The 14041-nt window shown below is 46.0% G+C and overlaps 1 protein-coding gene across 2 annotated transcripts in view; it reads right to left on the bottom strand.

Annotated features, from left to right (window-relative positions):
• The window catches only part of DUSP16 (dual specificity phosphatase 16), a 91226-nt gene that overhangs the window by 39069 nt on the left and 38116 nt on the right, over window positions 1-14041 (bottom strand). For both annotated transcript variants that reach the window (XM_061125035.1, XM_061125036.1), the window contains exons 3-4: window positions 12828-13418; window positions 11548-11686 (exon numbers count right to left, since the gene is read on the bottom strand). In XM_061125035.1, coding sequence (XP_060981018.1) covers window positions 11548-11686; window positions 12828-13055 — 367 coding nt within the window. In that variant the 5' untranslated portion in view covers window positions 13056-13418. The remainder of the gene's footprint in view (window positions 1-11547; window positions 11687-12827; window positions 13419-14041) is intronic.

Consider the following 14041-nt stretch of genomic DNA (forward strand, 5'->3'; position numbering starts at 1 on the left):
ACTGTCTGCTGAGCAGCACAGAAGAGAAAAAAAATCCCAAATGACGTGGTGCATTCATTTTAAACTCTTATTCCACCCCTCCACTTCCCTCGAGAGGAATGGGGCAGACGTGCATTTCTGTGAAGACCCTCCCTCCAGGAGGCCTGAGAAGAAGCCTCCATCTCATGAAACCTGCCCCATAAATGACACTTCCAACAAGCTCCCTCTGTATGAAGCCACCGATCGATCACTCGGCGCAGCGGGGATGGGCCGTTCCAGCTAAGTTTTGGATTAACATCGTTACCCAACACAATAAACAAATTAAAATTTTTCAAAATACTAGCATAAAAAAAAATCACTAAATACTAAATGTAACTTATCAGAGTTCTTATGACTCATAATTTCTAAATTTTACATTCCTCAAGATAGTTATCTAGATCGATTCAACTGGCAAAATCCAGAAGTGTTGTTTAGTAAAAGAGTTCTCAGAAGATGTCAATTGACTTTTTTTTAACTCTTTTACTGATGTTTTAAAATTTCTTATTTATTTGTTTTTTGGCCATGCAGAGCAGCATGTGGCCTCTTAGTTCCCAGACCAGGGCTTGAACCTGCACCCTCTGTATTGGAAGCACACAGTCTTAATCACTGGACCACCAGGGAAGTCCCTGAGTTTTCAAATTGGTAATACTTAACGATGCCCAGAGACTCTTTCTCTTAAAACACACACACACAGAGCTAGGCAGTCCTCTTAATAAATCCCTTCACACACAGATTGTTCTGAAGAGTACAGCCAGAACAACCAATCAAAAGGAATCATGGCCAGAACCCACCCTTGGCTGAGTGAAGGCAGTGAGCACTGTAAGCAGGAGAGAGGGTCAAAGAGGCCACCTCTTGGATCCTCCGGTGACCTGAAGACACAGCCAAGCAAACAGCAGCCGGGGGCTCCTGAGGAGGCAGGATGTAGGAGGCCTCTGAGATGGTTCAGGAGATCACTTTTGCTCTGGTGGTGGTGGCTTAGTCATTCAGTTGGGTCTGACTCTTTGCGAACCCACAGACTGTAGCCCGCCAGGCTCCTATGTCCCTGGGATTCTCCAGGCAAGAATACTGGAGTGGGTTGCTATTTCCTTCCTCAGGTGCTTTTCTTGACCCAGGGATCAAATCCGGGTCTCCAGCATTGCAGACAGATTCCTTACCGAATGGGCCACGCTTTAGTTCTTCTGGAAGTTAAACACTTCCAAGGTTGCATTTTGGAACTTGAGGTCCCAAATTCCAATCTAACATTTTCAACCCTCTTTTGAGCATTTGCACTCGAAAGACTTATTGACATTTTAAAAATAAATTCCAAGCCAATATCTCGTTCTCTTTCACTCTATCCCTGTACCTGTCGGCCCCGTTCTCCCAGTCGCCTTAGCAGCATCCTCCTGGCATGGCAACACTCGAATTTGCCTTTGTGACATCTGTCTGTCTGTCCCTGCCTCCCAACTCTCCCCCCACACCCCTGCTCATGAGCTCCGAGCTGCACCATTGGATAAATTCAGGAACAGCTCTCTTTGATCTGCCTGTCCTTTCCCCAACTGGCTTCCACTCTGTTGTCAGATTAAGCTCCTAAGATAGTTTTGATGTATTCTATGCTCCCAAATGCCCGTAGAACACAACCCAAAATTCCTGACACTCCAGCTCCTTCATCATCTGACCCCACTCCACTGTCCACCTTCACTGTCCCTACTCCGCCAACCACATCACAGGTCCACCCATCATCCTCCTGTTTTCCCAACACACCTGTGTGGTCTCATTGCCAGCCTCTGACCATTCAGTCCTCATGAACCAGAGGCAAACATGACTCATAGCTCTTCTCCAGCTGCATATGCCATGGTTTTCTTACTATGACCAATAGAATATACATTTTACCTTCTCATCACCCACATTCACTCACCACCAAAACAAGTTTCATGATACAATCCTCTCTTACTATGGAGCTGCTCTCTAGTTTCAATTCTAATACTCTGCTGCATTCTTAAAATTCTGCTGTATTAAAAAAACAAAAAACAATCTTCCCTGACTAATGTATCTAAATATGGTCTTGCCATCTTAGAACTTCTATAAAATACACAGCCACAGTACTACCCTGACAAGCTGGTGCTTACAGCCCCATGCTTCCACCTCAGGGAGCACGGGTTCCATACCTGATCGGGGATCTAAGATCCCGCAAGCCATACAGTGTGATCAAAAATACATACATACATTGTTTATTGTTGTTTAGCTGCTCAGTCATATCTGACTCTTTTGTGACCCCATGGACTGTAGCCCACCAGGCTCCTCTGTTCATGGGATTCTCCAGGCAAAAATACTGGAGTGTGTTGCCATGCCCTCCTCCAGGGGATTCCTGACCTAAGGACTGAACTCGCTCTTCTGCTTGGCAGGCAGATTCTTTACCACTGGGAAGCACAGACATACATATATATATGAATGTATATACAGCCATCACATGGCAGTATTTTCCACTGACCTGGTCACTGCAAATTCTCATTCCATGTTTATGGTGACCTCCTATCTCTCCAGGTCTAACACACTGTGACTGTCTGTGTGTAAGAATTGTGTCTCACACTTGTTTGCAATCATCTCTGCATTTAGCACAGTGCTTAGCATATAACTAAATGTTTACTGAATCCTTTCTTGTTACAATGAATAGCTGTTGATGGACATAAATCTTGTGTATGCTTGGTGTTCAAAAGGATTTCCTGATTCCACTCAGCACCGAGAGCTCTGTGGGCCTGGGTGGGAGCCAGAACCTCTTCCTACTCCTCCTCTGAGACCCCAGAGGATCCTCAGGGTGAGTGAGGCAGCTGAGAGCAAGCAGGACATTTCTCTAATGTCAAAAAAAAAAAAAAAAAAAAAGAAGGGAGAGATGGTAAATGCTGCCTGCATCATCCAGAATCCCCAGTGAGTCCTCAGGTGCTTATGTCATGTCTAGGGAACTTCCTTCAAGAGATAGGCTCAGGTCTTCAGACTCCAGGCTGACCTCCAGGGCTCAGGTAACCAGGGGCAACAGCACTCAGGAGACAAGCTGGACCAACGGCTGACCCCGGCTGAGGACGAAGCAGCTGTTGCTGTCTGTGCCCAGGGTGACCATCTGTGGGCAGGGTGACCATCTGTGCCCAGGGTGACCATCTGTGGGCAGGGCCTCCTGAGACCCCTCACCCCCACTAGGAGACAACGCTCTGAGTCACAGGGAAAAGGGAACAGGAGTCTGGTCTCCAGAGAAGGGCTCCTCAGAGCCCAAATGGGCTTTCTCCCATGAAACTCGGGCTTCTAATCCTGAGCAGCCCACCCTGACAGCCCTCCCGTGTGCCCACTTCGATGTGTCCACTCTGGCAGCCGTCCTCCTCCGGGGCCAAGTGTGCCGCCTCCCCAAGGATGTGGTGGAGCACTGGGGAAGGAAGAGGCCCCCGACTGTCAGCCAGACAACACCAGAGGCCACTGGCATCTGCATGTGGTTCAGAGATGTGCCCTGAATGCCTGGTGGGGGCTGGACTCAGGGCTGGTGACGGGACCCTGGTGACCATGACAGGGGCCGTCTTTGGAATGGACACTTTAGCGGGACAAACTTCAGCCAAACAATTAGATGAGCAATTAGCCGACTACTGTGGGTGGCCAGAGGAATGTGTGTGACAGAGGACACGCACCTCTATCTGGGGACCAGGGGAGGTTGGAGGGCTGCCGTGAGTCAAGTGGGATATACCCAGATATGGGGGAGAGGGGGACACCTCAGGGCAAAGGAGGCGCCTCGGGGTTGCAGGGCTAGGGTACCTCAGACCGAAAGAGCTAAAATACACAGACAGAGCAACCCGAGGACGGACTAGGGCCTGAGATGAAGGTGTGAAGGCGGGCAGAAGCTGCCACTGCAGGGCCTCGGAGTCAGGGAAAGATTATGGGATCTACCCCCAGAGTGCTGATGCGTATTAAACCAGGGGGTGGTAAAATCAGGGTTACATTAAAAATGTAAAATAGAGACGTAACGCTGGTGAGAGTGTGAGTAATGGGGTGGGAGGAGAATGTGGACAGGGTGTGTGAGCAGCAGGTCTGGGGGGCTGGTGTTGGCTGGAGTTGGTAGCAGAAGTACAGAGCAGAGAGGCCAGAAGCAAGCTCTGGCAGCCGAGAGGTCACAGGTGTCACCGAGTCTCCAAGGCACCCCAGGCCACCCCAGCCTGACTGTATTTCCACTCAATTCCCCTTCCTCCCCATCACAAAAAGTCTATTCTGTCTCCTCACTACTCTTAAAATCAATGTTCACTCATAATATCTGTAATCACGTTTCCCTTCCTTTCAGTTAGTCCACTGAGGACCCTCCCCCTCCAAATCTTACTCATCTTTCAAGGTCTGATCAAAATTCCACCCCTGTCACCAAATCTTCCCCAACCCCGGCAGGCGACACCCAGTCACACCCTTCACCACCTGGCAGACTGTCAACCACACCTGTTTCATCCACTTCGAATGTGGGACTCCAAATTAGCTGCGCGTTCTTAGGTGCAGGGGCGAGCTGCGCGCTTTCCCAGTACCCCGTCCCTCAGGCGCAGCCCAGGGCCACCCAAGGAAGCCCTCGGACACTGAGAGGCTGGCTGAGTGGATAGGACACAAGTGACGTGATTGGGTTGGGGGAAGACTGATGTCACCGCTGTTGCCCACAGGGCCTCTGGGTGGCTTGTGCAAGGTGTCACGGTCAAGAACCATCTCTAGCATGGTCTGCAGTCCAGCTGTTGAACAGAAGCAGCCCTGGGCATGACGTCTGAGGTCCTAGTCACGTAGGGAGTGACATAGCTGTCTTGTTACCACACTGGCAGGTAGCAACTGGAGAAAAGGGGATCCAGTCTGGATAATCGCATGCAAATTGAGAAGTGGAGGCAGCAAATACACGGCGACCAGGGCAAAATGGCACCGAGTTTTAGTCTGTTTTCAGTGCCTCTTGGTCACCGCCGCTTTTTAAACATGAGAAGAGCCAATTCCTGACTAACTGCGGTACTTTGACTAGAACCCATTAACACCAATCTGTTTCACCAGCTACTGTAGGATCTAAAATGCAATGATTGAAGACTTCCCCTCTCTAGACACGGGGACAGAAGAAACGCCACACGGGATAAGACAACAGTTGGTAACAACAGCACACACAGCTAATGTGTAAGTGGGAGGGTCCGTTCTTGCCCTACTTCCAAGTGGAAGGATGGTAACCGGTTCCACTAAACCAAAGCTGCACATTTCTCCCATCAAAGTCCTAACCAGGCCCGACCCCGCTTAGCTTCCCAAATCAGATGAGATCGGGCACGTTCAGAGTGGTATGGCAGTAGAAAGCTGCACATTTTGCACACAGAACTGCTGATGGAGTGTAGGTCCCTGTTAAACTGGAAGTGAGTGAAGAGTCAAGCACATTTTTATTCGCTCCCAGCTCTAACTACACTAGCAACTCTGAATCAGAACAAAGAAATACATACTTGGCCTTTAGCAGACATTCCTCTAAGACCTCAGCTGCGTTCAGAGACGAAATGTTTCTAAGAACCCTTAGCACCGTACCTGACACCGACCCCCACAGTGAGTATCTTCTGTCGTTACCCAGAGTTGTAATTCAGCTCAGAACAGAATAGACTTTTATTTGATGATTTCCTCCCGACTGAAAAAAATTAATGCTTAAAAATAGTATATCCAGTATATTTTTATATGTTGCTTCTTCCATACAATGTGAAGTGAGAATACGACTCTGAAGTCCACAAAGAGGCTGGGAGAGGGTACCACGAAAAGCAGGCACAGACCTGACCTGAAGTGGGCACCCCTGACTCTCAGCCCGGCCTCCTCAAGGAATCCCAGAAGGCTGGGCACACCAGCCTGGGGAGAGCTGCAGAGAGTCAGCAGCGGTGCCAGTTGTGCAGCTGTGTGCGGCTCTTTTGCAAACCAGTGGGCGGCAGCCCGCCAGGCTCCTCTGTCCATGGGGCTCTCTGGGCAAGAACACTGGAGTGGGCTGCCATTCCCTTCGCCAGGCGGTCTTCCTGACCCAGGGATCGAACTCGCGTCTCCTGCACTGGCATGCAGATTCTTTACTTCTAGCACCCCCTGAGAAGCCCAGGGAGAGTCAGTCCTCATTTATAAATGAGAGGGCTGAGGTCAGTGATTCAGGGTTTTTTGCTTCAGGACTATGCTGTGCCTCATCGCAGGACAGAGATGAGGGCTGCATGGACCTCTGCTCAATGTTATGTGGCAGCATCGATGGGAGGGGGTTTAGGGGAGATGGGTGCGTGTGTCGCTCAGTCGTGTCTGACTCTTTGCGACCCCATGGACTGTACAGGCTCCTCTGTCCATGGAATTCTCCAGGCAAGAGTACTGGAGTGGGCTGCCATGCCCTTCTCCATTGGGGAAGAACGGATACATGCATATGTATGGCTGAGTCCCTTCACTGTCCACCTGAGACTACCACAGCATTGTTAATCAGCTATATCCCAATTCAAAAATTAAAAGTTTGGGGGGAAAAAAAAGAAATGAGTGCTGGAGAATTAACCAACTGCTGTGGGTCCCTTTTGCTTTTACCCAGAGTTACAACAGTGAAGAAAGAGAAGAAAATAACTGAAGAGCATTTTTATCTGTGGGTTGATCTTTATTTCTAGTAGATTAACCCATTTATTCTCCATTATGTTAGCACACACAAAAAAGTTCAAATTCAGAGGCTTTTCTTTTTTTCCCTAATATATTTATTTTCAATCTGGCACCCTTAGAAATATAATAGACAAAGGCAAGTAGAATTAAGTAATATGATGAATAATTAAAGGCCAAGAAACAAGATTAGCTTTTAGAGAGTTTCCTGGAAGTTAACAAGACCAAAAATGTTGATCAATAAGTCAATATTGGCAACTGTTTATATCCATCAATGATGAGGGAGAACTTTCCAAAGGGATCCAAGTTCATTCTTTTTGGCTAAGATGAGGCTACAACTCACAGTAAAATGCTTTAATCCTCTGAGGAGTGAAACAATGCTATAGTTTAATCTGGCTTCGTTACTGGAAGAGTTTGTTGTTGTTTACTCGCTAAGTTGTGTCCGACTCTTTCGCAACCTCATGGGCTGTAGCCAGCCAGGCTCCTCTGTCCATGGATTTCCCAGGCAAGAGTACTGGAGTGGGTTGCTATTCCTTCTCCAAGGGATCTTCCCAACCCAGGGATTGAACCCATGTCTCCTGCATTGGCAGGTGGATTCTCTACCACTGAGCCACCAGGGAAGCCCATTGGGAAACTTACTAGTGGCTTAATAATGAATTTACTTAATATAAAAATTTACTTCAACCAGTCTCAATTCATATGGATTCAAGGCCGTGTCTCTTCCTATGAGTGGTGTTAAATTTTCTAGAGCTGTCAGTTCCTTATCAAAGTTCAGTATTTAAGCACTGCTTAATTGTACCAGGGTTTTTATTAGATCTTAAAATCATGCTGAAATCTACTTCAATAGATGGAAACATTTTTGTATTAGATACTTTTCCCATAACAGCTGTATATTGTTTAAAAGACTTATTTACTAATTATTATTTGGCTGCACTGAGTCTCTGTTGCCACACGCGGGCTTTCTCTAATTGCAGAGAGTGGGGGCTACTCTCCAGTTGTGGTGTGCGGGCTTCTCATTGCTGTGGCTTCTTCCGTCGTGGAGCAGGGTTCCAGGGTGCACAGACTCCAGCAGCTGACGCACGTGGACTCTAGAACACAGGCTCAGTAGCTGCGGCGTGTGGGTTTAGCTGCCCTGTGGCAAGTGGGATGTTCCCAGATAAGGGATCAAACCTGTGTCCCCTGTGTTGGCAGGCGGATTCTTAACTACTGGGCCACCAGGGAAACTATGTTTTTGCTTTACCTGAACGAAGACAACCTCCATATCATTTATTTCAAAATACTTCAAGTTCTTGCTATACTTTCCGATTAGTTTCATCATTGTTTAACATAATCATTTATTCTAAACTAAAAAAATAAGTCAAATGAAATACAAACAGTCTAAACCTACCTGTGAGCTGTGAGCTAATTTATATATCAGATATTTATTGAAAACTGAAAAAGTGCTTGGCCTTGTGGGGAACACAAGATGAACAAGGACAAGGTCTTCAGCTTGAAAAAGAGAATCCAGTAGGGGAGTTAGGCTAACAAATGAAAAAGATACATGACAACATAGGTTTAAATAAGGTTTTAAGGTAATAATCGAAGATGTGCATGTGGTGGATGTCTATCAAATATTAATCACTTGGTTTAGAACACTGGCTGGGCTTAAAAAGAGGGAAAGTTGATCAGGCCAGGGTCAAGGTCCCTGGCCAAGCAGGCCCACAGATGTAGTCAATACAGGCTGAGTTCACTGCAGAATCAGGTCAAAGTTTTAGGATTGGAAAGTCTTACTGATAATCAGCTGTCAAAGTGGCTTAACAGAACCCCTTTCCCTGGCAGAGAAGCTAAAGTTTACCCAGCTAGCCCATTCCAGGGCCGGACCTGCTGTTCCATACGGAAAAATTAAGCCCAGAGCAGCAGTACAGCTTCCACTGTCAGGAAGCCCTCACTGTTAATGTCCGTGTAACTAGGTCCCATAGGTAAGTCTGGGTCTCCTCTTGCTTGAGGGAAAGAGCTTGTTAAGATACTACTTCTACCAGCTCCTTGGGGAGGTCCTCTTTTTCCCTTTCTCCAGAGCCATGACTCTCTGGGTAAGGCGGCCCCAAAAAGGAGGACGGAGCAATTGTGAATGGCCACAACTTCTCCCCTCATATATAATGACTATAAAAAAGCCATCTCACGTGTCTGAAACTTTCTTCCTCAACAATCTCAGAATAGCTAAAAGCTCTAACGTGATGGAGAGATTACCACAAGAAGCCACTTGGTCTTTCCATTATCAAATCCCCATGGAGCCAACAAGCATATCTAACTGCTGAAAGCATCAAGGGGCAGTTTGTAGTGAAAACTGTCTCCAGTGACCCTGTCATTTCCCGCAGCACCTGTGGGGTACTAGTGTGCTTGTCAGTTATTTCCCCTCCAAACAAAATTTAAGAAACACGTGTCGATGTGTCCTTCTACCCCATATCCCTGGGATGTCCTCTGACCATCTGGACCTTGGCAAAAAAGGAAAAAAAATGAGCCAAAAACTGAGAGCCCGGCCTTCCCCAGCACTCTTCCACTAACTACATTCTTCTGTCTACTCCGAGTGTCCAAGTGGCCAGAGGCTTTTGGATGGCTGGGGAGGCCTTTAATCATCCAGAAGCCTCTCTGAGGTGTCCTAAGAAATCTGGCTGCTCAGAAACTCCCAGACAAGGCCATTCAGGCCTTGAAGCCACCTCCGAAGCTAAGAAAAATACCGGATTCTGGAGTGTGGATGGTGAGACGGAGCTACACATCTGTGGTTCCTGGAGCTGCCTCAGTCGGTCTCCGTTTAGGCCTAGGACACATCTCCTGTGCAAAGTGGAGACGCTGAGGGTTCTGACCCAGCACCAGCCCACGGGTCCCTAGGGCTGATCGAGATGGGCAGAATGAGTCCTTTTACTTCTTTGCTTTCCAACGAATGCCCCTCCCAAAGCTGGTAAGAATGTGGTTCATAAGAACCTTCCAGGTAACAAGGGCATGTTCCTGGAGAAAGGGGAGGAAGTTACTTGAGTAACTAAAACTCGACATGAGCTCATTCCTCCAGGAGCGTCTGCCCAGCCAAGTTGTCAGGTCAGAGGCCTGCAGGGAAAAACATCTGAAACAAGAGCCAGGTGGGGTAATCAATTTCCAGGTGTGCCCTGTTTAAGAAAAACCTTGGTACTGATGATATGATTCTGAGGTAAAGTCCCACACTGCGGCCCCAAGAAGCATGAACTGCAGTCTTAAACTCAGCAGCTGAGGTCAGTGGAACTCTAGTAACAGTACAAAGGCTGAGCGCTGAAGAACTGATGCTTTCCAACTGTGGTGCTGGAGAAGACTCTTGAGAGTCCCTTGGACTGCAAGGAGATCCAACCAGTCCATCCTAAAGGAAATCAGCCCTGAATAGTCACTGGAAGGACTGATGCTGAAGCTGAAGCTCCAATAATTTGGCCACTTGATGTGAGGAGCTGACTCACTGGCAAAGTCCCTGATGCTGGGAAAGACTGAAGGCAGGAGGAGAAGGGGATGACAGAGGATGAGATGGTTGGATGGCATCACTGACTCAATGGACATGAGTTTGTGCAAACTCTGGGAGATAGTGAAGGACCCGGAAGCCTGGTGTGCTGCAGTTCCTGGGGGTTGCAGAGTTGGACACGACTTAGTGACTGAACGACAAGTAACAGTTGTCAGATTTAAGTTACACTCCCAGTAAAAGAGCGTGCCTACCATTCATAGTGCTATGAAATCTCCATTACAGAGTTCTGACAGCTACATCCTGAGACAAACTGGCTTCACTTAAGGAAAGAATCACAGCATAGATGAAACACGTGGCAACAGATGACCTGAAAGTAAGATAAACTACGCTTGTTCTTAAGAACAGCAGCAAAAGCTGCTGAGAGAGAAATGAAGACACGGAAATCTTATTTAAGCCTTCAGAGAGTTTAAAAGTGGTAACACACCAGTAACTGATGATTCCTCTGACAACTGAAATACGTGTACATCTAACACATAATTGCCAACATCATCAAGGTCAACAGAACCTCCTTGTAACAAAAGACAAAAGGTGTGAAAGTGATCAGTTTCGTCAACATTTTGTTTTCCTTGGGTCAGATTTTTGAAGGTACGCTTGCCGATCATTGTGGAAGAACCCGCTGGACACACAGCACCTTTGTGGCAGAGGTTACCACGCACTGTCACACTGTATTGCCCGCTCTGGGAGCCCATGTGAGTGGAAGGGCTTTGGGACCATCTGCCAACCAGGGGAAGCCAAGGATGAACAGTCGGCTTTGGAATTCAATGAGACAGAACTCCCACACCACCCTCCTTGAGGGCAGATATAAAACAGCCTTTACCATGCACTTTATAAAGTCATCTGGTTGCCTAGCATTTGCAAGTTGAGACTTAGTTGTGAAAACAAACCATGCAAAAATACGTAAGTTAGTTTAAAAATATTCCCCCTAATTATTAGAAGAAATATTCTATGCACATTCTCTTCCTATCTTGTTGTACAAAATGTCCAGGACAGGCGATCTTATCGCCAAGAGTCCAGTTTAACCAGGGTTCACACTGAGCACTGGCTGGGTTCTTGCCTTGGGGTGGGAGCTGAGATGCAGATTATGCTGTGTTCACAGATTCCAGGTGAAAGGAAAAGTCCCAGATAGAAATAGCTGGGTTTGAGCCATCTGTACGGGCACACAGATCTACATGGCTTTCTGGCTAATAAATACCAAATGAAGAGGCATTTGAGTGAAATAAAAAATACACTGGCCAATGGGGAAGAACAACCGTATTCAAGTTAGGTAGAACAGTCTCATCAGCCAAAAGCTACAAATAAATCATTTAATACGATGACCTCAAAGCTTCACCCATAAAGGGCAGTGCTTTGAGCTCGCGGTGGAATCCTGCCCGCTTGCAGGATTCATGAGCTCCTGAGTCCGCCCACTCCTACCCAAGACTTACCTGCGAGCAAGTGCACGGAGCTGAAGCTCTTCTCCAGTTTCCCCAGGAGGACAGTGAGAAAACAGTCTGCAGCCAGAGAGGCCACATCCTGGGAGCTCTGATCGTAAACCACAACCTTCTGACTGCAGTCAAGGTCGACCTACAACGTAAACGTGAGGCTGTGAGGAAGGAAGGCGAGGAACACAGTCTCCAAACCGCTGCTGCTGAGCAAGTGAACTGCTTCCTGTTTTCATTCATAATCTGAATATCAGAGGGAGGGGATACAGGTATACTATAGCTGATTCATGTTGGTGTACGGCAGAAACACAACATTGTAAAGCAATTATCCTCCAATTAAAAAAAGTTTTTTAAATACATTAAAAAATATTTGAATAAAAATGAGACCTGGTCAATGTACTGGATAAACCAGGCATAAAAATGGTTTAAATGCTTGTGAAAATCAACTTTTATACGGCAAACCTGATGCTGTTTCTGTGTAACTGTACTCACAACTCCTTAGTTTTAAATCCATAACACTATAAAAAGGGTATGAAAAGCATGTACAACACAATAGTATGCAACATAAACATAATGATTCTTGAGCTGAAGAAACACTTGAAAGTGATTTCAACATAGTAACATACCATTTGTTTAGTAAAACTAAAGCATGAACTCTTTTTTATTCCTGAACAAAAGAAATCGCCTTACCAACCACAAACATGAAATTTTGGTATCCTCAGAAAAACTTGCCTTGAAGATCCTTAACTTTTGATCATTATCTTCCCACAAAAGAAAAGTACTTCTAAAATAATTAGTTTCCACTTCTTTTCCCAGGGCACTTGAAAACAATGACTCCCTTTCATTATGTTTGTAAACAACAAAAAACAATGTGCTGTGCATGCTAAATTGCTCAGGTATTAATTATTAATAACACACGTGTAATATTATATTTATACATAATTACTAATTGAGTATTAATAAAATATTGTATTAAACATAACTTATTGGTGACTGAATTAATAGAACAATTTTTTAGCATTGACAGGAAAACACAGCACGTGATCAAATTAAAACAGGTTACACCTTTGTGTACAGTTCAGAAAAATTCTGAGCAGGGACACTATTTAGAATTAGTGAATTATTTCAAGATATCATAAGGTACCAAAGTTTAAAAAAAGCAACCAAAACTTCCCCAAATTACTTTCTCCCCTTAAAAAGGGGGCTTCATTTAAAATAGTTCCCCATTCAATATGTCCATTTATTTTCAAAAGAAAAAAAAAAAAAAACCAGCAAGCATGTACCTTATGTTTGGCCGAGTGCTGGATGAGCTCCGTAATTAACACCTTGTCCTGCTGCAACCTTCGCTTCATAAGCTTGGAGCAGTTGATATTAATGGCTTCCAAAATGTGGGACGTATTGTATTCCACGAATGGCCGGCTATCAATTAGCAGCACTTTTTCCGTTCCACTTTCCAGCAGAGCCACCAGCCTCTCAGTAACAATTTGAGTTCCAATCATCTCATGGGCCATGACAACAATAAGTCCTCTTTTCCCACCTCTTCCTTTAATTTGCCACGATGATGTAATGGTGGTGTGCTCAAAGGCTCAGCCACTCCATTGTACTGAAGTGTATGAGGTCAGGCTGGTGGTGACTGGCAAGAGCAGAGTTAAACCCATTTTCGGCGAGAGCCCTCCAAGTGAATGTGTCTTTCTCTTTCCCGTTGATGTGTTCTCGCAAAGGCCTGCGTCCACAGAGCAGCCCCTCACATTTGATTCATAAAGAGATGACTGGAATAACCATTCCAACAAAAGATGCTTTGGGGCAGCCAGTGCATTACATCATTCTTTACCTCTGTTCTCTCGCTCCAACAGCTTGCCACAGGGCTGAAAAGCCTATACCGAGAGAGAATGACAGACGGAAAACAAAACACGGGGGTCAGAGAAAGAAAGAGAAGCGGATTAGAGGGACTGTATGATTCATAATATTTACTCCATTAATCTAATTCCATACTTGATGCACTGTTTCATGTGAACACACAAACAAAGGACAAGTAGGTATGGCTTCAGAAAACATACTAATGATCATTCACTTTCACCTCAAAATATAAAAACTCAGAGATGACAAAAGAAGACATAGTCATGAATTATAACCACCTGGGGGCCCAGAACTGATGGACTTATGGTACGAAATTAAAAGAGCTACAAAAAGCCACTTCAGGTATCTTTATTCCAGATGGGTTTCGTTCATTTTATTTCCTTATTTCTTGAAAAAAGCACAAAGAAGGGCAGCCAGGGATCAGGTTATCAGGACAAAAAGTCTTTTCTGATAATGGGCGTGTGTGTGCTGTGAAGATTCCTTTAAACTGCCCTCTGGGAGAAGAGGCAGTAACCCGGGAGGTTCTGTAAATTCCGGGCACCTTTAAGGAAGACGGGGGACAGAATGACCGACATGCTTGTCACACCAAGTGCTGACCTTGTTGCTGGGGGTCTGCGATGTTCTCACTCCTCTCCCGGCA

Source organism: Dama dama, chromosome 22 (assembly GCF_033118175.1).
Source record: "Dama dama isolate Ldn47 chromosome 22, ASM3311817v1, whole genome shotgun sequence".
NCBI lineage: Eukaryota > Metazoa > Chordata > Mammalia > Artiodactyla > Cervidae > Dama > Dama dama.